The sequence below is a fragment of the Chelonia mydas genome, chromosome 10 (genome assembly GCF_015237465.2).
Source record: "Chelonia mydas isolate rCheMyd1 chromosome 10, rCheMyd1.pri.v2, whole genome shotgun sequence".
Lineage (NCBI taxonomy): Eukaryota > Metazoa > Chordata > Testudines > Cheloniidae > Chelonia > Chelonia mydas.
This window is the reverse complement of record NC_051250.2, coordinates 76,361,111-76,383,583: the sequence shown is the minus strand read 5'-3', so window position 1 is coordinate 76,383,583 and position 22,473 is coordinate 76,361,111. Positions and strand designations below refer to the sequence as shown.

The window sequence follows — 22,473 nt, the reverse complement described above, 5'->3', positions numbered from 1 at the left end:
CAGCAGAAACAAGAACATAGGTGCAGTTAGCAAGAGATTTCCTCAAGCTCAAAGAAAAGCGCAACAAAAATCTCCCTTAACCTGAGGTTCAATTTAGTCCTAATATGATTTATATTGCCTTAACACCTAGGAGCCCCAGTCACAGACCGGGGCTCCGTTGTGCTAGGTGCTGTACGAAGAACCAAAAGATGATCCATGCCCCCAAAGAAATGACAGACTAAGTATAAGAAGGGACCACAGAAGGATACAAATAGATAAACAGAAGAACATAAGGAAACAATGAGACAATAATACCAGATGCTTCCCCAAAGGCTTTCTTCTATCTCCGTCTCCTTTATTTCTAAGCCTTCGCCGGAACACCTGTGCAGGAGGAAAGTGAAGCTGAGCTGAGAATGATGAACTACAGGTAACCGATATTAGTCACATAGCTTAATGCGCTCCTGGAAGACACTCTGATACCATGGTGATGAAGGCATCATAAGAACCTATGTAGAATAGAAAGTTAGCCCCTTGCTCACTGTCTAATGCCTGGATTTATCACCGTACCTTTTTGCCTTACAGTGTAATCTCTTTATCATGTGCAATCCAGTGAGGCGTAGAGTGCCCTCCACTCTTGTTGACTTCACTGGATGCATCTGGCAGAAGTGAGCCCTCGGACATTGATTATACGTCTGGTTTGTTTAATTCTTCTCCAGGGTGTGTGTGAGCTCGTGCCCTTCGGGGTATTTTGGGGACAACGCAAGCAGGAGATGCCGAAGATGCCAGAAGGGGTGCGAAACCTGCACGGGCAGGGGCCGAAACCAGTGTACATCTTGCCGACGTGGTTTCTATCACCATCAGGAAACACATGCATGTGTGGTGTTCTGTCCAGCTGGGTTTTACGCTGATGAAAGTAAGGCGGTGAACCGTTCCCAGATTGGAGCATGAGAATGTGGGGGTGGGGTTTTGTCCCAAATGAACACGAATGGAAGAATTTAAGAAATCTAAAATGTCAGGGTGGAGCCTCCATGTGACTAGCTTTTGAATCACCATCTAACAGGCAGATCTCTGCTGCAGTCAAGTTTCACATGGCACTCTCGCTGCTACTAGTGATGAGAACCAGAATGCTACAGTAACGTGAGACAGTGTAAAGAAAAAATGCACAGTGCCTCTTCAAAAATTGGACTGATCATCCTCATTAATAGGCCCACGGTGATAAACTCCCAATGCTTTACAAGCATGAACTAGCTTAACCCTCACAGTGCCTCTGGGAGGTAGGACAGTATTATAATCCCTGTTTTACAGGCGGAGAAACTATGATGCCAAGGTCAGAGTCATAACTTTCAAATGTGCCCACTAATGTTTTCATTTTGGGGTGCCCGACTCAAGACATTTAAGACCTGATTTGCACAACTCCAGTAGACTTCAGAGGGAGCTGTGGATAATGAGAAACCTCTCAGATTCAGTAGCAGAATCAACCTCTCAGAATTCAGGCCCCAAAACCTGAGGCACTGTTAATGAATGGTTCTGGCCACACAGCCAATAAGAGGCTGAGTCTGGACTGGAACTCAGGAATTCTCCCAGCGCCATGCTTAGGGTAGAAGGTTGAATGAGTTAAGCACCTAACTCCTGTTGAAAGTCAATCAGAGTTAGCTCATGTCTACACTACAAAATTAAGTTCCTCTAACATACGTGGGCATACAGCCACCGCAGAAATTACATTGCTTGTGTGTCTGCACGTTGCTCCTTCTGTCGGCGGCGCATGTCCTCACCAGGAGCGCTTGTATCGATTGTACTGTCAGTTTGGGGCATTGTGGGAAGGCTCCTGAAAACCAGTAACAGTCGAGATAAACAATACAGTGTCTACACTGACACTGCGTTGCTCTAACTACATTGACCTTGACTCTAAGGCCTGGTCCACACTAGGTGTGTGTGTGGGGGGATCGAGCTAAGTTATGCAACTTCAGCTACGTGAATAACATAGCTGAAGTCGCTGTACTTAGATCTACTTACTGTGGTGTCTTCACTGCAGTAAGTCGACAACTGTCACTCTCCCGTTGACTCCACCTTCGCCTCTCGCCCTGGTGGAGTACCAGAGTCAACGGGAAAGCACTCGGCGGTCGATTTATCTTGTCTAGCTAGATGTGATAAATCGACCCCCGCTGGATTGACCGCTGCCCATTGATCTAGCGGGTAATGTAGACAAGCCCTAAGCGGCTTGTGGAGGTGAAGTTATTAAGTCGGAGTAGTGGGGCAGTTATGTTGATGGGAGCAAACTTTAAGTGTAGACACTTCCATAGTTAGATTGATATAAGTTGCCTTGCGTTGACCTAAACCAGACCTTAATCACCTAATTCACTTAGATACCTTTGGAAAATTCCACCCTTAGTTGTGATTTCAAAGGCGGAAACCCCAGCTATAGAAATGTAACTATTAATTGCCATTGCTGCAGTTCAATAGGCATTATTATTATTATTTATTATTATTCCACCTGTCTCACAAAGGTGTTTTGCTTTGGATCACTTGCCATGGAGGGGGGCAGAGAAAAAAAGGAGGTAACCAATGCAAGCCACGGAACAGAGAAAAGAGGATAATTTAAAACACAGTGACATTTTCCAATATCCCATTGTAAATGCCATTCCCCCATAATATTAAAAGTCACATTTTTGAGTCTAACAGCTGGAATGTCATTCCTCTCCCAGCCCTTCCTGCCGGTGCTCCCTTTTGTTCCATTGTGTCTGTAATGAGTAGCCATTGACAGCACTGTGAACACTTTTAGTAAGTCCAGCTGTGGGCAAGAATAGGAATGCTGCTGCTTTACTTTACTCACATAGTGGATCGACATCCATCTATACTTAATGTATCCATGAGGCCCCATCAGCCCAAAACACCCCATTGAAGTCAATGCGAGCTTTGTCTGAGTAAGGATTTGGACAATATAGAGCCCAATCCAACTCCCATTAAAGGCTCCCATTGACTTTAATGAGAGTTGGATCAGATCCATAGCATGTGTCAGAACCCACACAAATGTGTGCAGCTTCTGGCCTATTGAAATGTATGGGGATAAACTGATATCCATGAGAAGCAGAATATTTTGAATCAGAAACATCATAAAACTGCTAGCCGATTTGGCTTAATCAAGTAAGTATTTACTGTGTGTGTGTCCCTGTGAGTTATCCACATAGTCTGACCATCACCCATCTGTATGTCCTTTTAATAGGAAGGGCTCACGTGTATCTCGAATATGCTGTTCTACCTCTGTAAGTTGTTGCCTGCAAATAGCTGCTGAACCGTAGGACTTTTCAACTCGTAAGATCTTTCTTGTGTATTGTGGCTAGACTGCTGCTTGCATCTCTCTGGGCAGATTTTATTTACACTGACTTTCTTTGTTTCTAAAAGGTCAAAAGCTCTGTCTCGAATGTCATCAAAGCTGTAAAAAATGTGCTAGTGATCCAGAGAAACGTATTCTATGCAAGGATGGATTCAGGTAAAATACTTTCAGAATGTTTCTCTCTATATTAAACTCCAGAAACTGATGTGAAATCTGCACACTATGAAAAATCAAAAAGCGGAATTTAAAAAATAGATATCTATGTTTCAGTAACACTACGACTGTGATCCAAATTGCCAGAAGCCAGGAAATTCAAAGGAGGGAGCAGTCATTATATAACATAACTCATCCAGTAGCTTAAAAGCACTATGTACATTCCATCCATTTCATCACTGTGGTATAGAAGTGCCATATTGCACGTATCGATAGCACTGAGTGGGCCTCAAATGGCACTGCTAAGTATTATTATTATTTTTATTATTATTGTTATTGGTAAAGAAAAGTCTCATTTCCCCCTCATTTAGGGTTGATCCAAAGCCCACAGAAGTCCATACAAACCCTCCCGTTAATTAAATGGGCTTTTGATCAATGGTCTTTAGACCGCCATGTATTTATTCCCAGATTTAGACCAGTCAGTGGAGTCAGTCTAAGTGAGAGGAGAATCAGCTCCAGATTGTTAGCTGACCACTGACCACCATTTTGAGTTGCGTCTTTGACGGTGTCTACACTCTGAAGATGCTTCGCAATATAGCTATACTGGTGGAGACCCCTAGTGTTAGACGCGGCTTATGCCTACAGAAGGAGTGTTTCTGTCAGCGTAGTAACACCGCCATCCCAGATGACATCAGCTATGTAGACAGAAGCATTCTGCTGTCAGCATAGCTGCGTCTGCACTGGGCTTTTTGTTGGCTAGCGGGGTGGTGCTTCCACGCCCCTAACCAACATAGCTGTGCTGTGAAAACTTTATCGTGTAGACCTGGCCTCAGTCTGCTAACGGCCATGATGCTATCTGTCATGCTCACATTACACCTAGTCCAGCCCCTGTTAAGGTCCATGGGAGTCGGAGCCAGGCCTGTAGTCTATAGATGGGCCTACCCCTGCCAGCTGCCGAGCACTCTGTCCCAGCATGGACATCGCTGGGAGCTGAGGGTGCTCAGCTCCTTGCAGCATGGGGCTCCTGTGTCTGCCATCTCATTTCTGGCTCTTTCTCATCCCCTTAATGCTGTCTGATTTAAATCCCCTTTGCTGGGTTTGTTTATAAGCTGGGGTGGGGGTGGGGATGCAGTGGGGAGGACATCTAAAAGGAAAAAAAGAGCAAATGTTTACACTGAATATTATACAACGTATGGTTTCCACAAGCGCCTCAGGGAGCTCCTTCAGAACCTTCCCCGTTCAGCACGTCCCGTGCAGTCGATTTTTCAAAACAAGGGATGTTTACCTAGTGACAGGAGTTATTGGGTTGCTCCTATAAATATCTATTTTGGGTGCATTTAAAATGCATACTGCAAACACAGAGGTCCCTTATTTAGGCCTTATTTAAACAGGAAAGTTTTACCGGTTATACCAATATAGCCATAGCAGTCTAGTTGTACAGATATAGTTACACCGGCACCAAAAACTCACGTGGGCACTCTTATTCCAATATGAGTGACTTTACTTGTTTGTTTGTTTGTTTATTTAATTTTGGTAGCTTAAATCCTTCCCAAGTGACATAAGCTAACCTGCAAAAAGTCATGCTTACACCAGAGTCAGCCTCCCCAGGGAGGTGAAGGGGTGTTGTACTGGCATAACTATCGCTCCTTATGCATGGCAAGCTGGAGTCTCAGCTCCTGGAAAAACACATACTCCACCCCACCACTCAGGTGTTAAATCAAGATGGCTCCTTCGGTGCTAACTTGCACTGAGCTCAGCCCTACAATGAGGGGAGGTAGAAAGGCAGCTTAGAGCCACCTTTGTCTCTTCTTACCCCAGCTGTGCTGGGTGAGAGTTCAGTGCTACTGGGGATTGAGGGCGAGGGCTCATTTTCAGAAGTCCCTTGGGAAGCCCAAGTCCCCTGGTTAAAACTTCTCCCCCTTAAAAGTAAAAGTGTGAAACTGGGATGTTTTGTCACAGTGTTTGAAACTGGAAGTGCTGAGCCCATGTGGACACTGTCATGAATTTGGTTCTCCTCTGCTGGAGCATGCGTAGCTGTCTGATAGAGTCAACAGGCTGTACTTGGACCGGAGTGACTTTTTTAACAGCACTGCTTCCCAGAAGTAAAAATCGCTAGTGCCAAAAGATTCTGCATTCCCTCAGGAAAGGGAAAGTGGAAGCGGTTGCCAGGTATAAGCCATACAAAGCTACCTTTTATTGTCCAGTACCCTTTTAAGCTGGGAATCCAAATCCCCTCTGTCACATTAAAGCACTAAGGGCCCAACAGAACATCTCCAATAAGAACTTTCTGTTTCTGCTTATTTCTGAAACCTAGAGAAGGGTCCACGGGGGGCTTACGGTTTTTCAGAGCACGGCTGAGCTGTCAATCACATCTGGTTTGTAAGTGCAGCAAAGCCGTTTGTTCAAAGGGGTTTGTGTTAAACTACAGATGGGCCCAGTCTGGATCAGAACTCCTTGGATTTGGGGTCTGGGCCTGAATTTCTGGGCTTGGGCCCATCTCTGATTAAAAACACACTGTATACACTGGACACACGAAAAGCTAAATCCCAGATTCTACCACCCTTATTCCCATGGAGTCCTGCACACACAGCCCTGTTGATTCCAATAGGAGTAATCGCAGAGTAAGGGCTGGTCTTCTACATATTGTGAACGTGGCTGGCAGGATCTGAACCCAGATCATGTGCACATGTGCTGTTTCAAAACACAGTAGCTTTGGGGTCCATATAATGGCCACCAAATACTAGTGTAATAAAGTTGAGATTTAATCTGTTCTAGCTGTAGTAACTGTGGATGCTGCAACACCATCCAATCCATCCTTGTAGGTAAGACCCTGTTCTGCTCAGCTGAGAGCAGCTGCAAGGATTGTGGCACCTTATCCTTGGAAGATACATTGCAAAGTTCGAGGCCCGATTGTGATCCTCCTACTCACATGAGCGAGCAGCCAGTGCCCTGGGACTGCTCGGGCGTGTAACTGCTCAGCACAGTGCGGAGCCGGGAGTCCCGATGTGGCCCTCGGGATGTAGGCTGCACGAATCCAAAGGAATTCCTGCTAGTCTTCAGAATCAAGCAATATTGAGAAAATCATGATTTATTTGTATTACTGTAGCAGCCAGGACCCTCAGTCATGGACCTGGACCCCATTGCACTAGGCGCTGTCCAGACACAGAACAAAAAAACAGTCCCTGCCCCAAAGAGCTGGCAGTTTTGGCATGAGTCACTAATCGGTGGCTCACTAAGTGAATAAAAAACAAACAGCTTAATTCCTCAAAAGCCAGGCGTCCTGGTAGTAAAGAAGAAACACCCTCTAAAAGAGACAATCCTTGATATGATCTCTCTGTCTTACAAATATCTAACCACGTTCTGTGGTGTCATTTTTTCTTATTTATTTTTTTTTAACCCTCCCTTTCCTCTTGAACATTTAATTAAAGATCCTGCAGAAGGTTTTTTTGAGGGGGGAAGGAGTGTCCCTAGAAGAACTTGAATGTCTTTTCAAGTGCTGGCTCAGTTCTAGAGGGCTTCTGCCCAGCTGGGAGAGAAGGCAGCAGGTCGTGGTGCTGTGCAATTGTATTGCACGTGTTTTTAAACTTCATTATTGTTTTGGGCATTCATGTATTACAGCAGCACACCGAGATCAGCACCCCATTGTGCTAGGCCCTGTACACAAACACATAGCGAGAGGCTCTGCCCTGAACAGCATACAATCTAAATAGACAGCATACAATCTAAATAGGCAAGACAAACAAAGGGTAGGGAAGCAGAGGCCCGGTGGGCTGAAGTGAAGCATAAGTGAAGCATAAGTAGCCTGAAGGCTGCCCCAGGGTCATGCGACAGGTCAGTGGCCAAGCTGGGCTAGAAACCCTTTCCAATCCTTACTCTATTGTGCTATCCACTAAATCACGCTGATCCTAATAACACAATATTTGGTGGGGGAAAGAAGGGGCCAGGGAAGTACAGATTAAAATAATCTTCACATTGTGTGCTTAGGGTGATGTCCTGAAAAGGGCTGTAAATCAATTATTAACGTTCCAATCCAGCAATTGGATCCCTGTGGCATCCCCCACCAAGATGTGATTGGGGCCTGAGCTTGGTATCCGTGAACCAGACTTGACTGGCCAGCTGACAGACAGTCTCTTGGGCCAGCTGGTGTAGCTTAGAGCAGCCTCTGGGGCCAGGCATAGAACCAGAAAACCAACCCCTCTTCTCTGCTGTGCTGAGCAGACCTTGGCCAGCGCAGAAAATCTGGCTTCCTGGGCCCAGTCCTTGGCTGCAGTCATGGAATGCAAGTTGGAGTGTACAAGGGGGGACTTTAAGCTATAGGCCACAGTTGTGCTCCTCTGATCCTGGCCACTCTACAGCAAGACAATCTTTCGGCATAAGTAGGCTGAAGGCTGCCCTAGGAGGGCCTATTACAGAGGGGTGCAGGAAAACCCTGGTCATGTTCCCTGCTTCAGAGCAGTGGGGGGCTGGTGTGGGGGCAACTACAATGGCTCTGTGCCACATAAGGATTCCTAGGGAGACTGGATCTGCTGGGTTCTCTTCGCTTTGGGGAAGGGGGTACAAAGCTGCCTCAGTGCAGGAGGGGGTTGGGTCCCAGGCTGCCCAGTCCTTACACGGAGGCTTGTATTAAACCTCTCGATGGCGAAATCACTAGGGCTTGGGGGAGTATTTGTGTGTTTCGGTAAAGCTTTCTCCCCTGCTTTTCCAACAGCTCGTTAGGAGCAGGCTGTCTCCCGGAATGCCAACCGGGCATGTATTTCAGCAAAGAGACCCGGAAATGTGAGAGGTGCCACACGAGCTGCCAGACCTGTGTTGGTACGTTCTTCATCTGCACGGGGTCCCAAGCCGTTCCTCCAAACGGCCTTAAACCCAGCCCTCCGTGCCTAAGCCGTGAGCTCTCCGCTCTGCGGTGCAACGGCATCTGTGTTTCCTGGGCTCGAGGCCTCCTTGCCCCTTTAAAGCATAAGGGGTGTTTTGAAGCAGCTTTGCCTTCAAAGAGAGACACTCAGAATGCTGGTGGTTTTGCAGGAGGTAAGGCCAAAGTAATGGTAATCAACAGTCAGGTTTCAGGGCACCGGCTGACCTGCAGGGATCTGGAAGGAATTTGTTGCCACCTTTCTATAAGCCAGGCCTGCACCCAGCCTAGCAGAGTGAGGCTGCTGTAGGGAGGACCAATGCTGGACACGGGGCTGTCACTGGAAAAGGGAGAGGGTGGAGTGCCTACATGGGAGGGGAAGGTAGCGAGAGACAGAGGCTCTCAGCAGGGGGAAGGATGGAGCAAAGATATGAAGGGAGCGGCGCTGCGTGGAAGATGCCTCCCCCACCCGCAGCACTGCAAGTAGCAGTCAGATGCAGGGCTGGAGCTCGGAAGGGGAGTCAGCCGAGCAACGCTGCAACCTCAAAACTCAAGTGTTTGCCGAGCGAGCACATGTGCAAAGTAGCCCTAACATCGCCGAATGTCCATTTGCTTCAAACAGCCCACTTTTTTTGCCATGTCAAAAGAAATGGCCGAGGTCGGCAACACTGTAGCACCAGACACCAGTTACGCTCGTGGGCCACTTCTGGGTTTCGAGCCCGTCCCAGTTGGCTGCTCCCTGCTCCGTTGGGTACATCCTACAGTCTGTAGGCTGCTTGTTCGAAAGGCCACCAGGTGGCAGCAAAGAGACAGGGACGGGGGAGCAGCTGGGCTCTATGTAAAATCTTCCAAAGTGCAGATTTTCCAGCTTGATTTTCCTATCATCTTCTCATAGCTCTGAACCTTTCCATGTTCACGAAGGGCTGCTGTGTAGGGAACAACACCAGACTGGTACTTTGTCTCTGTCTCTCTGCCTGGGGTATCTAGTTACCCAAGAAGGTAACTTGTTGCCCCAAAAAGTCACCCGTTGTTGCTGATTCAAGATTTTTGGTTGCTGAGGCCTCTCAAAAGTAGCCCAAACTGGGAAAGAACTGCAGAGGCTGGCAACGCTGAGGAGGCGGCTGCATAGAGACTGCACTACAACATGGCACCACCTGGTGGTCGCAACAAAAAAGAGCAGGACTTTCCTGGGAGCCTGGCCCAGCCATCTATGTCTACACTGCACACTAAGCCCAGGCTCTGTGTCAGGTTTGAGCCCAAGCTCCGCTTCCGTCCGCACACAGATCAGTCTGACTCAGGTCACCAGACACTCAGGATCCAGATCCTGGGCCCTGCTAGAGGGGTGGGTCAGAACCTGAATCCAGGCCCTGTCCTTCTGCAGTGTGGACGCAGGTCAAGCTGCAGACCCCAGTCAGAAGGTCTGCATGGTGCAGTAGGACATTTCAGCACAACTCTGAGACCTGGGCCCAGCAGTCATAAACCCAGGTTTACGATGCAGTGTGGACGCTCAAGTGCGGGCTTGGAAACACCCAATCCATAAGCCCCCAGGTCCCATAGACCTGAATTTACAATACAGCATAGACATAACCCAAAGAGGTTGTGAGGAGTAGGGTGAGGTGACACCCCTTGCTGTCTCCTGGACACAGCATTTGCTTAGGTGTGTTGTGGAACATTGATTTTCCCTTCCTCAAAGCATCAGGAACTGGCTGCAGCCAGAGGAGGATGCTGGTGCAGGAAGAGAGGGAGAGACTGGTATTACTGGTGTTACTGCAAACCCTGCGATCTTCCCTAAGTACAGATTTTCCTGCTTGCCTTTCCTGCCATCTTCTCCTGGCTTCAAACCTTCCCAACTGAAAGTTAACCATGTGTATGAAGGGCTGGCTTTTGTAGGGGCCAACGCCGGGCTGGTACTTTGTCTCGGTCTCTCTGCCTGGGGTATCTAACAGCAGGGTCAAAAACTCTGTCAGAAAGTCAGTACAGATCGGAGGTTGTGGGCGCTTGAGGGCTTGGCCAGTGTGTGTGTGCTCCTAAAAATGTCCGGTGACACTTCGCTGCACACCCACGCCTGTCGGCATCTCTTGAAGGTCCTTTCTCACCAGGCTGTTGGGTTAGCTGGGCCTGGGATGTGGGCATGAGCTGAGGAACCATTTAGAGCCCAGCTGGTGCAATAGTCTCAGGCAGCTTGTTTATTCTGCCGCAGCCTTCTGGAAGAGAGCAGACTGCAGTATGTATCCTAGTCCTGAGTGTCCCTGGCTCCCGTCCGACACAGTCATCGTAACACAACGCGGTAATTGTCTTTGTAGCAGACTATAATATTTCACGTCTCCCTTGTTCTCCCTAGGGCCAGGCAAAGAGGCATGCATACAATGTGCCAAAGATTTCCACCTGCACGAGTGGCGATGTGTCCCTGCTTGCAGCCAGGGGTTTTACCCTGAGGCGGTGCCAGGTCTACCTTATAAAGTCTGCACAAGGTACAGTGTCCTCTTGAGCCCTTTCCCTTTGAAGTTAGCGTCGTGAAATGCACAGGGAGCCATTCTTAATAGCTGATTGGATACATCGGCAATCGGAGTGGGGCTGCTGATAGCGTGTGTCACAGGGAACGAAGATAAAAACCCTGAAAACAACTGGCTACTTGATGCTGTTCACTAGACCGACTAAAATGTTCAAAGAAGCCCGGAGCTTTCGGAAATTCTTCACTGGAGCTGATTTTTCACATGGGTGATTAGTGAAAAGTGTCAGCGTGGAGCATTCTTAGATAGTAAACTCCTTGGGGACTGTCTGTTCTATTTGTTCAGAGCCTGGCACCAATGGGGTCCTGGCCAATGACTAGGGCTCCCAGGGGCTACACTAATACACATAACAAATGATCATAGTAGGTCTTGCCTCAGGACCAGGAGGCCCTGGGTTCTAAACCCACACCAAGTCTGGGGCTCATAGGCACCACTGACCCTGCCGTGGGTTGCTGCGCTCTCCTTCAAGGCAGATGTTAAACCCTTAGGGCTGGGGTGAAAATTAGTACTTCTCCAGTGCCCTTTGAAAAGGGTAACTCTGGTATTCGGAAAAAAAGGGCTGGCGCTGGAAGGTATAGTGAGCATAAACTAACTGCTCCATTTGCCTTCACAGTCCGTTCTCTAGCAGTGTTTAACGCATTCTTTTGCAAAGCCCTGAGATGGCTCGTGCAGGAGAGGTGCTGTAAGAAACCAGATTCTAGTCCATTCTCAAACAGTAGTTTCTTGACTTAAGTGGAAACTCTCATTGAATTTCACCTAATTATATGTAAGGAATAGAAATGTTACTATTTAATAGTAGAACCAAATGTTCTAATTTCTCCAGGTAGTATGAAACCCAGTCGGCAGGTTTCATCCTTTTGGGAGGTTTCATGGGCACATGTAAATCGTGTCTCCTTTAGACAGGAGAAATGTCTGACCTTGCTTCTTTTTTTTCTGTATCATCACCTTCCGCTTTAGCACTTGAATCTCTGTAGTTGATCCATGCTGCCTTTCTTCCTCAAAAAACAGAGTAAAAAAGTGATTCAGTGAAGAGATGTTGCACTTATCTATTCCCAGACAAAAAACGATGTGAAACTGGAGAGTACATCTCGTTAATTTAGAAACCCTGGGGATGTGACTAGTGTCCCCGAAACAAGCGTTACTGATCATGGCATCTCTACAGGGCAGAGTTAAGCTTGGTTACAACCCTTAACTGCATTTCTGTACTTTAACATGGCTGGGTTTCTTTTAAGTTTTACATCTGAATGTCCTGGGCTTGGGGTAATTACAACATTCCTGTGAGGTTTTTAACCCTTAAATTCCTGATGTGTGTTCTCCAGCATAATGTTTTTTGTCTGTGAATATTAAAATTAGCTTTGTTTTAATCTTTTTGTTAAGAAGGGGAAGGAGGAGGGAAATAGCTGGGACCCCCCAACCCCAGTTCCCCTAGGCCATCAGAGTATGGCAACTTATTAATCACTCTGGACCAGAAACAAATGTGAAATTTGGACTCCTGTGTCCTATCTCCAGTCCAGTAAGAAGTTCCGCCCCTCGTGGCTCAAGTTTTCCAGAGAGAAAGGGGCTGGTTCAGTCTAGATGTAAGTGGGTTCAAATCCATTCTCTTCAGTGCCCTGAGGCTGAATTTGCCCTCTGGTCTGTTAGGTCTCTACACAAATGGTTGTGGTGCCAAGAGACATTATTTGTGCGCCTGTCTCTTTGTCAGGTGTGATGATAACTGCTCAGCCTGTGAAGGCTCCAGGGATAACTGCGTCAAGTGTAAGGAAGGTTTCAATCTGCACATCAGCTCCTGCATCACAAATGTAACCTGCATGGATGGTACGTAACGAGAGTATAAACATGTAATATAGACCCCAGGCTGATACCCCAGTTGCACAGATGCGTCTTAAAGCTGCCCGAAAGGGGCAGCTGGGGATTCCCCTGTCATTGGGGATTCCCTAATGGTATAAAGTTATTAGAATCAGCTCTCCATCACCCACCTCCTCCCCCCATCTCTGTATATGTGTCCTGTCAGGGCATGGCCAGTGCATGCTGTACTGTGGTTATTCAGAGCCGTTGAACAGCCCATGGGGACTATTCCAGCTAGCATTAGTTAGTGCAACCACAGGGATGCTCTAACTTACACTGGCCCCAGGATGCAGGAAGGCTGAAAGGTAGCTTAGAGATACATTTCCCTCCCCCGGATCTCCATGCACCCTGGTGCAGCTGAAGATTGAGCCTATAGATTGAGTACTCTTTGTACAGGGACCTGGGCCCAAATCCTCAGCCGCATTTAGACTCCATTGATTTCACTGGAAGTTAGGCATCTCAATATCTTAGAGGATCTGGACCCTCCTCTTTCTATAGGTCTGCAAGGTGCCTAGAATGCCGTCAGATAATAATAATAAAAAGCTTCCTAGAATTCAAGTGGAACTGGTCTTGGAATCAAACCAGAGAATAGATGAGAGAAATGTATAGGGACATAAGGAAAAATCCTTCAGCTGCACCGTTCCCAGTTATCTACATTCCCAAGAATCCCCTAGCTGTAGTCAACAAAATGATCCTGATTCTTCATTCTCTCTTTACAACAGAAACAGGGAGAATGTTGGATGCTGGGATTTCATATTTATGGAACGTACAATTGACCTGCTCAAATTAAATCAAGTTACAGAATTCCTGACCTGAAACAGCACTATGATTTCTCCCATCGTGGTATCTACACAATGATTGCAATAGAAACACAGGTTACCCAGCAAGGCTGATAAATGTTTGCTTACTGCTCAAATAGACACACGTGTTTGCATTTCATTATATTTTATCCTTGAACTAATTCGCCCACTCATCACAAAGTGTCTCCATTCTCTATTACAAACAGGTGGTGATGCCTCCCCCAAAAGTGCCCTCTCCTCAAACATTGGAACAAATTGCATTGCCTGTTACCTGTGAGAGGTTGTTTATTTAAAATGTTAATCTGTTTTCTCAGATTCTCCTAGTCCTGAACGTGGCCCCTCAGCTTTCAAGACTCTCTGTGAGATTGTGAAATCAAAGAAGCTCTGTGAAATGAAGCTATTTGTACAGTTATGCTGTCAGACATGTCTCATGGCTGGATAAAGTTCAGTATCTGCGTCCAGGAATTCCGCCACCCTGCAAGTCCAATTTGCCGAACCTTTAGGACAAAAGTTTATTTTCAACTTTGGGAGAGTTTACATGGTGCTGCCTAACATCAGTTTGATAGCTTTACTATCTCTGTCAATTTGTTTCTATAGCAACATAATGAATAGCATTAAATCTAGGTAGGATCTTATACTTGGTAATTAAGGCCCCAAAGATACAAAACAAATGGCAATATTAATACTCTCAGATGCTTCTCATGAATGGGGACTGATGTATGATCAAGACACCTCACCTTGTTTCTTAGTCAAAATCCTTCCGATTCAACCATTCCAAGGGCATAGCAGGAGATCAGGACTCGGAAGCACCCAGGATTTCTGTGTCTCTGAGAAGAAGCAGCTACTAATGGTGAAACACTTTCTGGTCTTTTATGCTAACTCATGGCTGATAAAAATCCATGTTACAAAAATAAAAGTAGTACAGTGTTTTTCTGTTCCTTACATATGTAAAATGATGAATGGTGTAATCTGAACGGAATAATCTGCTGGATAAAAGCTCTAAAGCAAAGTATTCAGGTTACTCGTTGGCTTCTGTTGTTAACTGTTTCTGTCTGGCCATAAATTTGACAATAACTGGAGACTTGAGGACCATATTCAGAGTTGGTGTAAGAGGGACAATCTAGTGCACCTGCTAATGCCATGTCTGAATTTAGCCCATTGCGGCCCTCAACCTGCCAGCTGTTGCATGCAAGCAGACTCATGTCCCCACACAGAACCCCATCGATTCAGTGGGAGGCTAGCCAGACATAAGGGTCCATCCACATGGCTCAGGAGTCTTATTTACTCAATCATTTCTCTTCTGAAATAGTGATTAAATTGTTGATGAACTCCATTCTGATCATTGAAACAGGTTAGGTTCTTCCTCTCCTAACTAAATGAGATGGTTTTCCTATATTTTCACCCTCCAGCACTTTGCATCAAAGCCTCTTCTCTATGACAACAATTCGATGGGCTTAACACCTCTCTCTAAGAAATCCCGATGCCTATAGATGCTGACTTCTGCTCCTGCTGGTGGGTGCTCAACCCCCCTCTGCCCCCGGTCCTGCCCCGACCCCACCCCTTCCATGAGGCCCTGCCCTGCCCCGCCCCCATTCCAACCCCTGCCCCCAAATCCCTGCCCCAACTCCACCCCCTCCCTGACCCTATTCCAACTCCTTCCCCAAATCCCCACCCTGGCACCGCCTCTTCTCCGCCTCCTCCCCTCCCCCTCCCGGAGTGGCCAAAAGGCCTTTTGGCGGCGGCCGGACAGGAACCACTGGGAGATAAGTGGAGACATGGCGCACTCAGAGGGGGCAGAGGAGGTGGGGTGGGGTGGAGTGGGATGGGGGCGGGGAGCTTGGCTGCCAATGGGTGCAGAGCACCCACTAATTTTTCCCATGCCTGTGCCGATGATCCGGTCAGGAAACACCTTCCCTATCCAGCTCAGTTCTCTAAAACAAATCAGAATCTCTTCACTCTGTCTCCAAACAGAATGTCATGTGGTTGTTTGTATAATTGTTTTAAAGTTTATTTGGCTATGTTGTCCTGAGATTTTTTTGTAATAACTTATACTGTCTTTCTCCATAGATTATTAATTATTATTGTTATTTTTATGGGAAGTGGGGGATCTTTTATGTGTCTTATTCATGTGTTTCCCCTTCTCTGGGACCTCTGTTGCCAGACTTCTAACAAAGATGTTCTTTTCATAAGACATATGTAGATGATGTTTCTTATGTTGCATGGTCTGATTTTCATTGTTAATAGTTTTAACAGGTTAAACCTTCTGCCAGTGAAATTCACAGTAAAAACTTTATCAGTTCTTTATGAAGCAGGAAGAATCAATTTTTTTTAATTCAAATTATTTTCACCCTGTCTGGGCCTGTCCAATAAAGTCTCAGCCAGGTGAACAGGGGATGGCCAAATGTCATTGTTCATAAAACTGAATGGATCAACAACCACGTAAAGGCGAAACTTCTGTGAACTGACCATTAAATTAATAAATTGTTTACATCCACTGATGAGTGAGTCTGTACTCTTTGGCATCTTGGAAAGTCAATAGATTTATCTGGGCATTGAGGCCAGAGTTAGATCAAGTGTATGATGTTTCTGTGAAGTCTTTTTTATTTTGTTGGACATAGAAGCTGGACGGATCAGGGTCAAAAGTCAGTTGTCCGAGATTTTTTTGCTGGGGAGGAGCTATGTACTTACTGCTGGAGATGCATTTCTTCTGCAGAGGGGGCACACCCATTCTCATTAACTAGTACCAATGGCTTGTACCTTCAGAGGAAGCTCAGATCACGCAAAAATCCAGGGTACTTACTAAAGATGATTTGCGCATAGCACCTTTCATCCTGAAGGCTCCCAAACTGCTTTGCAAACCTGCATACAAACCACACATAGCATGGCAGCTAGCAACACATAGCAAAAGGACAGGACTGTCAGGGCAGAAACTGAAGAACATCTTATCACATCGGGAGAATTTAAGTAGGCAGAACAAAGTTACCCAAGTTCTAGGAAATTTTTAATGAGCACAGGTGCTCAGGACCTTGCTTTTATGCTGAAAGATGTATTCTCCAGCAGTATGGTGCCCTCTAAGACTAGGCTGGGGCATTGTTTAAATACTGATTTCAAGAGAAACAAATGCCCACCACTACTTCCTGCAGCACCGGGCTGTTCTTTAGTTCCCCAGCCAGGCACTAACCCGGACAGCCCTGCTTACTTGGTGAGCTCTGTTGGGATTGCAGCACAAGGCAATGTGGCTGCAGGCTTTGAAGTAAATGAAAGTAAAGGCATTATCCTCTCACTGCAGCCAGAGTACTAAACCAACATGCCCTGTTGTAACAATCTAACTCCAGAGGATGGGATGTATATCGTTGTGTTGGTAGGACAGTTCAAATGGACTCCCGGGCTCAGTACGGCTTTACTATGGTGGTGTAAATCCAGTTTTTGACCTGGCGAAGGCCTGGCTTCTTTGTTTGCAGGTGCAAAGCTTGAGTATTTGCACCTTTGTCAGGTAGGAAAGGGTACAAGTACTCAGGGTTGTGCCTGCAGTTCAACTGTGGGTGAAAATTGTGTCAGTGCTTCCAGGTGGAATTCAAGGAGGTGGTTTTAACCTAGCAGGGCCTAAAGTGGTCAGTTACTTGTGCGATTACTTCTCTCCCCAGGACTTACTGCCGCAGGTGAGATTAGCAGAGGTGTTCGAACTGGATCTCCCTCAGTTTATTTTCCCTTGGTGAAATTCAATGGCGTGTGTTTATTCAGAAGGTCAGACAAGACGATCACAAGGGGCCCTTCTGCCCTTAAAAATCAATGGAGTTTTCCCATTGACTTCAATGAAGCAAGGATTTCACCTTATGAATCTATAAACATGATGAAGCTGAGTGGGGTGTTCTCTGTGAGGGGACCTGGGCGTTGGAATCCACCCCACAGTGAGCCACCCAGATCCAGATCTGTTAACCTTTTGGGCCTACTGCAAGGCCCGTCTTTTTCCACTCTTCTCTACGGCTGAGGAGGGGGTTGTCTGGGGGGCTAAATTTATGGACAGTCCTTTGTTTATTATGTTTGTTTTGTCATTTTTAATTAGTGGCCAGGAGTCCGGGGCAACGGATGGTTGGGTGCTTAGAGCTGTGCTTTATAAACTGAAGACACAAATTAAATTTGCTCTCACAAATGGGAAGATGCCCCCTCAAAAAGGTTCCACTTTGTGTATAAATATAGATGTATTCACATTTACTGAATAATTCACTGTCTACTTCTAGTTCCTTTTGCTGTATAGTATACTTGTTTGACCAATGGCGGCCACATGAAATGAGTATGGCTTCTGTCTATGGGTTTTGCATTACAAAATCTTATTGTTGTATCACACAATAGACAATGGGAAGAGATGTCACGTGACTCAAGGGTAAAGTATCACTTTAATTTTAAATTCTCTGGCTTCTGTTAGCTCTGATCATAACATTGCTTGTTTATTAATTTAAATGTATCAAAATGCTAAAAAGATGCTTGAGAACATAAGAGTGGCCATACTGGGTCAGACTGATGGTCCATCTAGCCCGGTATCCTCTCTGGCATAGGCCAGCACCAGCGCTTCAGTGAGAATGTACAGAACAGGGCAGTTGCAGTGATCTACCCCTGCATCCCTTCATGGCTTATCCCTATATTCCAGGTGTCCTTGACATAACTTAGGATGTCTATTTTAAGAGGAGCAGCACGCTTTAGGATAGCCCACCATCCCCAGAACTCCGAGCATCTTAAAAGCTATCTCCCTTCCAGTTAAACAGGACTGGCCTTGACAAATGCCACTCCATTTTCGTCTAAACACAGAGGCCACACATTGCTCTCAGGCTTGTAGAACGCAACCAGCATCAGGCAAGTTATATGGGATGTAAATGAGGAAACACTTTGGCGTGGGGGGCAGGGTGTATGGCTCTTTTTCCCTCCCACAGGAATCATGCTTGGATAAATAAGCTGAAATTTATGACTTTACAAGTGATTGCAATAGTTTACTCAGAGCTATTAAGGCCTCTCAGCCACTGGTACGCTCAAAGAATCAGAGTGGCTCTGTCTTCAAGAGAAATGGGTATTTAGGAAATTTCTTAAAGCACATTTCTTTCTGGTCTCTTGCCACTAGTGACACATCTATAACAGCTCATTTCTGGACATCTTTAAAGCCGCCCTAACCCATCCTTTGCCTGTTGGTGGTAAGGTTGTATTCACAGCCACCGGTACATTAAAACATTCTTCCGTACAAATGTTTTGACTGTACAAAGCAGCAGTTGTGAAAGTTTAAAACCACAGCTACAACTCAAAAGCACTCAGTGTGTCACCTTTCCATGGGTCTATGGTCAATAGCAGTTCTTAAAATAGCAATGTATGGCTCTAGCTAATGCATACAACTATCCCATTAAAGGAAAATATGGATAAGTTGTATTCACCTTCTTCAAAGGAAGGACCTGACCCCTTAGGTACTTGAACACAATCCCTTTAGCAAGGAGTGCTTAGTTATTGCCCCAACTTGACTTCAGGACAGCACTGTCTATATCATTACATGATTGCATTGAGCAGTTATTCTTGTGGTATTAATTCTCTCTTCCTGCTTGTGAGTATCCCTCTCACTCCTAACTTATCTGACTCGAAACAAGTCAGATAAATTATGTGCCTCTCCTTACTGAATTACTGTATGTTGTGATATGTTGTGCTGATTAAGGTCTTTTATAATGCAACCCAGGTACCACCTGACTGCCGCCTGCTTCCCAACAGTGGTCCACGCCCCACAGTGTGAGAATGACTCTTACAAATCGGTAACAATGTATTGCAGAGAAATTCTGTCCACAGCCTAAATTTCACTCCTGGTGTGATGTTGCCCAAATATCTCAAAGGAACCGGGTCAGCATTAAACTACTTGCCTTGGGTGCCTGAAGAGTTATAAAATCTTTTGGGTTACACAAATCCAGCCATTGGCTAAGAAGTCCTTACCTCTTGCAGTTACTGCACTAGAGGTCAATTTCTTTCTACCCGTTTTTACTCACGAAGTCCACGTGGTGGTTGTATTACTTTTACGAGGCCATAGGAACTGTGGATCCCAGATATTTGGCCATCTCACCATTTTATGTACGTACAAGTGAACTAGGGTGACCAGACATCCCAATAGTAGGGGCTTTGTCTCTTATAGGCACCTATTTCTTCCCCTGCCCCCCTGATATTTCATGTTTGCTATCTGGTCAAAAGTGAACTGATACTAGATCAAATCTGACAGTTGTGCTGTCAGTTTGACTCCCGTTGAAATCCGTGAGAACTGAGTCTGCGTAACTGAGCTCCTCTGCCACAAACACCTTCCAGTCTAAGCGGAGGCTCAGCGGTACCCGCTAATCAGGGTGAACTGACTGATGGCATTACCTCCTGTGGCACTCTCAATGAAAAGTGCCTACTTGTATGATGGCACAGTAACTGAAAGTGGCCTGTTCCACCTGATCACTTCTGCACCCTCAGATGTGTGTCGATGTTTATTAGCTATAAGAATAAAGGGGCAAATTTTCTGTACCTGTCCACTCTCTTTGTGCTCCCCAAGCAGCAGAAAGGAAGTAGAGAATGATCACAAACACTCAGCAGGCACAGAGCTGGCAGAGCCACCTCTGCTGGCTCCCCCCTTGCATCCCCTAGAGCATGGGGTATAACAAGGAGGGGCTAGAGAGGGACAGTGGCTAGAGTGTGATGCTCCGTGCCATTCCCATTTGGCAGATTGTTCCTTGGGAGCCACCAGTTTGTTAGAGTAGCCCCCAGACTCTACCCTGAGCACAGGCAGCAAATGAGGGGGCTGATCCAGCTCCCAGACTGGACCCACGTCCCTGCTGTGCCCAGTAGAGAACCTGCCCCATCAAGTCTTGCTGCACCAAAGCTGTGTGGCCCCATTTACAACTTAGTTAAATGTTTCCACAACCTTGAAACTAGGCGAACAGCCAACGAGCTAATCACGGGTCAGTTTTCATTTTAAAAAGCAAATGCTGGTTAGTTCCCTGCATAAAAGTGGAAGAAAAGGGGTGACCATTAAAAAGTGCATTGCAGCATGGACACAAAGGGAGAATGTCCCAGTGCTGCCGGCAGCATGTTTCCAGCTCAGCTCTCAAGGCCTGCAAAAGCAGCTGGCGGTAGAAAGACCAACGTAACCTTAGCAAATACCAGAGCAGGAAGGTGTTTATGGGGACTGATGTTCAACAGCAACTTCTGGTGCTGTGTTTGAACTAAAAAAGAGCAAACATTAGCACTTGTAATTGGAGGTGGCAGGAGCAATTGCTGAACTGATGGTTCATGTATGTTCATGCTGTGAGGACAGGTGTGGAATCTGTTGAGATCCAGCTGTGTCCAAAGGAAAGCAACCTTTCTAGCTAGGATGCCACCAGGCATTTGTACATAGAAAGTTCTCTCACCCTTCTTTACTTTACTTTCAAAAGTGGGGTAGAACAAGGTGTTATGCAGCCCAGCACTCTATAGTCTCATACACACAGCTTTGCCAATGCACCCTAATCCTCATCTGCAGACATCTCGACTATCCTAGTCCTGGGTCACCACCCTAGTCTGGCAACACGCTTCGCTCTTCACCTGATGTCTAATGCTAGTGCACCACCATGTGGGGCTCCATGGAAAGTCAGTTTGACAAGATAAAAATATTTTTGCAACAGAAAACTCCAGGCTTCCAACTGTCATCTCCTGCTTTCACTGATACAGTGCCAGTCAGAGACCTCTTGACTTCATTTGATCCCAGGAAAGACCATGTGTCAAAGGGGAGGGGGAGGGGAGACGACTTCCCACATACTTTTTTTTTTGCATTTTGAAAGCACTTTGCATACAAGAAACTCAACACAGTTTGAAAAAATTGATGCATTACCTTGTCTCATAAATTCACACATTTTTAAGGCTAAAAGGCATCATTGTGAACTGAGCTGCCTAACATGGCCAGAGATTTTCACCTAATGATTCCTGCAGCAAGCCCATAAGTTAAAATCATTTTAGGCAGATTTCCAATCTTGATTTAAAGACTGCACGTGATAGAGAACTGACCATATGCCTAGGTAAATTGTTCCAGAGGTTAATTACCCAAAAATGTGTGCCTTATTTCTAACCTGAATTAGCTGAGATTCAGCTTCCAACATTCAATCTCATTGAGCCTTTGTCTGCTAGACTGAAGAGCTGTGTACTATCAGAAAGCTTTCCCCTATGTAGGTACTTATAATTCATAATCAAGTAACCTCCTAAGTTTAAGAACAGGAGTACTTGTGGCACCTTAGAGACTAACACAGCTCCTACTCTGAAACCTCCTAAGTTTTAGTTTGCTAAACTAAATAGATTGAACTTGTTTGGGTTCTCACTATAAGGCACATTTTCCAGAATTTGGCTCATTCTTGTAGCTGTTTTCAGAACCCTTTCCAATTTGTTTTCTTCCATTTTAAAATGTGGACATCAGAACTGGACACTATTCCCATGGTGAACAGGTATGCCACAAGCAGTGGTAATAACATCTCCCTATTTGTATGCTATGTTTCCTTGCTTATACATCCAGGGATCACATTTGCTTGTTTAACCACCACATCTGAATGCTAGTTCAGGGTCAGCTGGTTCTCGACCATGATGCTCAAGTACTTTTCTACATCACTGTTTTCCAAAATACATTAACCCTGTGTAAAGGAATGTTCCTCCCATTCCTTTCTTGCATCTTAGAAACTAAATCATGGGAAGGATAAGGCCAAACTTTTCAAAAGTAGTCACTGAATTTCTGTCTCAATTTTTGTATTTCACTCAACCCCTCTGCTAATTGGGCCCACACTTTCTCGGGTTGGACACCTAAAAACTAAGGCACACAGTCCCAGGGGCCACCGTTGAAAATTCGGCTGCCCATAAACTTAGCCAAGTGCGCACAGCAAAGCCTGCAACAGAGTCAGGAGTAGAACCCAGACCTTCTTGGCCCCACTTCTGCAATTTAACCATAAGCAATGCGTTCACCCTTCCCCAGCGATGGGACACACCCCAACA

At 46.0% G+C, this 22,473-nt stretch overlaps 1 protein-coding gene across 1 annotated transcript in view; it reads left to right on the top strand.

The window, feature by feature from the left end:
* PCSK6 (proprotein convertase subtilisin/kexin type 6) overlaps positions 1-15,968 on the top strand; it is a 113,605-nt gene extending 97,637 nt beyond the window's left edge. The window contains exons 16-21 of the mRNA XM_037910671.2: positions 696-892; positions 3,379-3,466; positions 8,172-8,275; positions 10,657-10,786; positions 12,528-12,640; positions 13,785-15,968. Coding sequence (XP_037766599.1) covers positions 696-892; positions 3,379-3,466; positions 8,172-8,275; positions 10,657-10,786; positions 12,528-12,640; positions 13,785-13,912 — 760 coding nt within the window. The 3' untranslated portion in view covers positions 13,913-15,968. The remainder of the gene's footprint in view (positions 1-695; positions 893-3,378; positions 3,467-8,171; positions 8,276-10,656; positions 10,787-12,527; positions 12,641-13,784) is intronic.
* Positions 15,969-22,473: the final 6,505 nt, after the last annotated feature.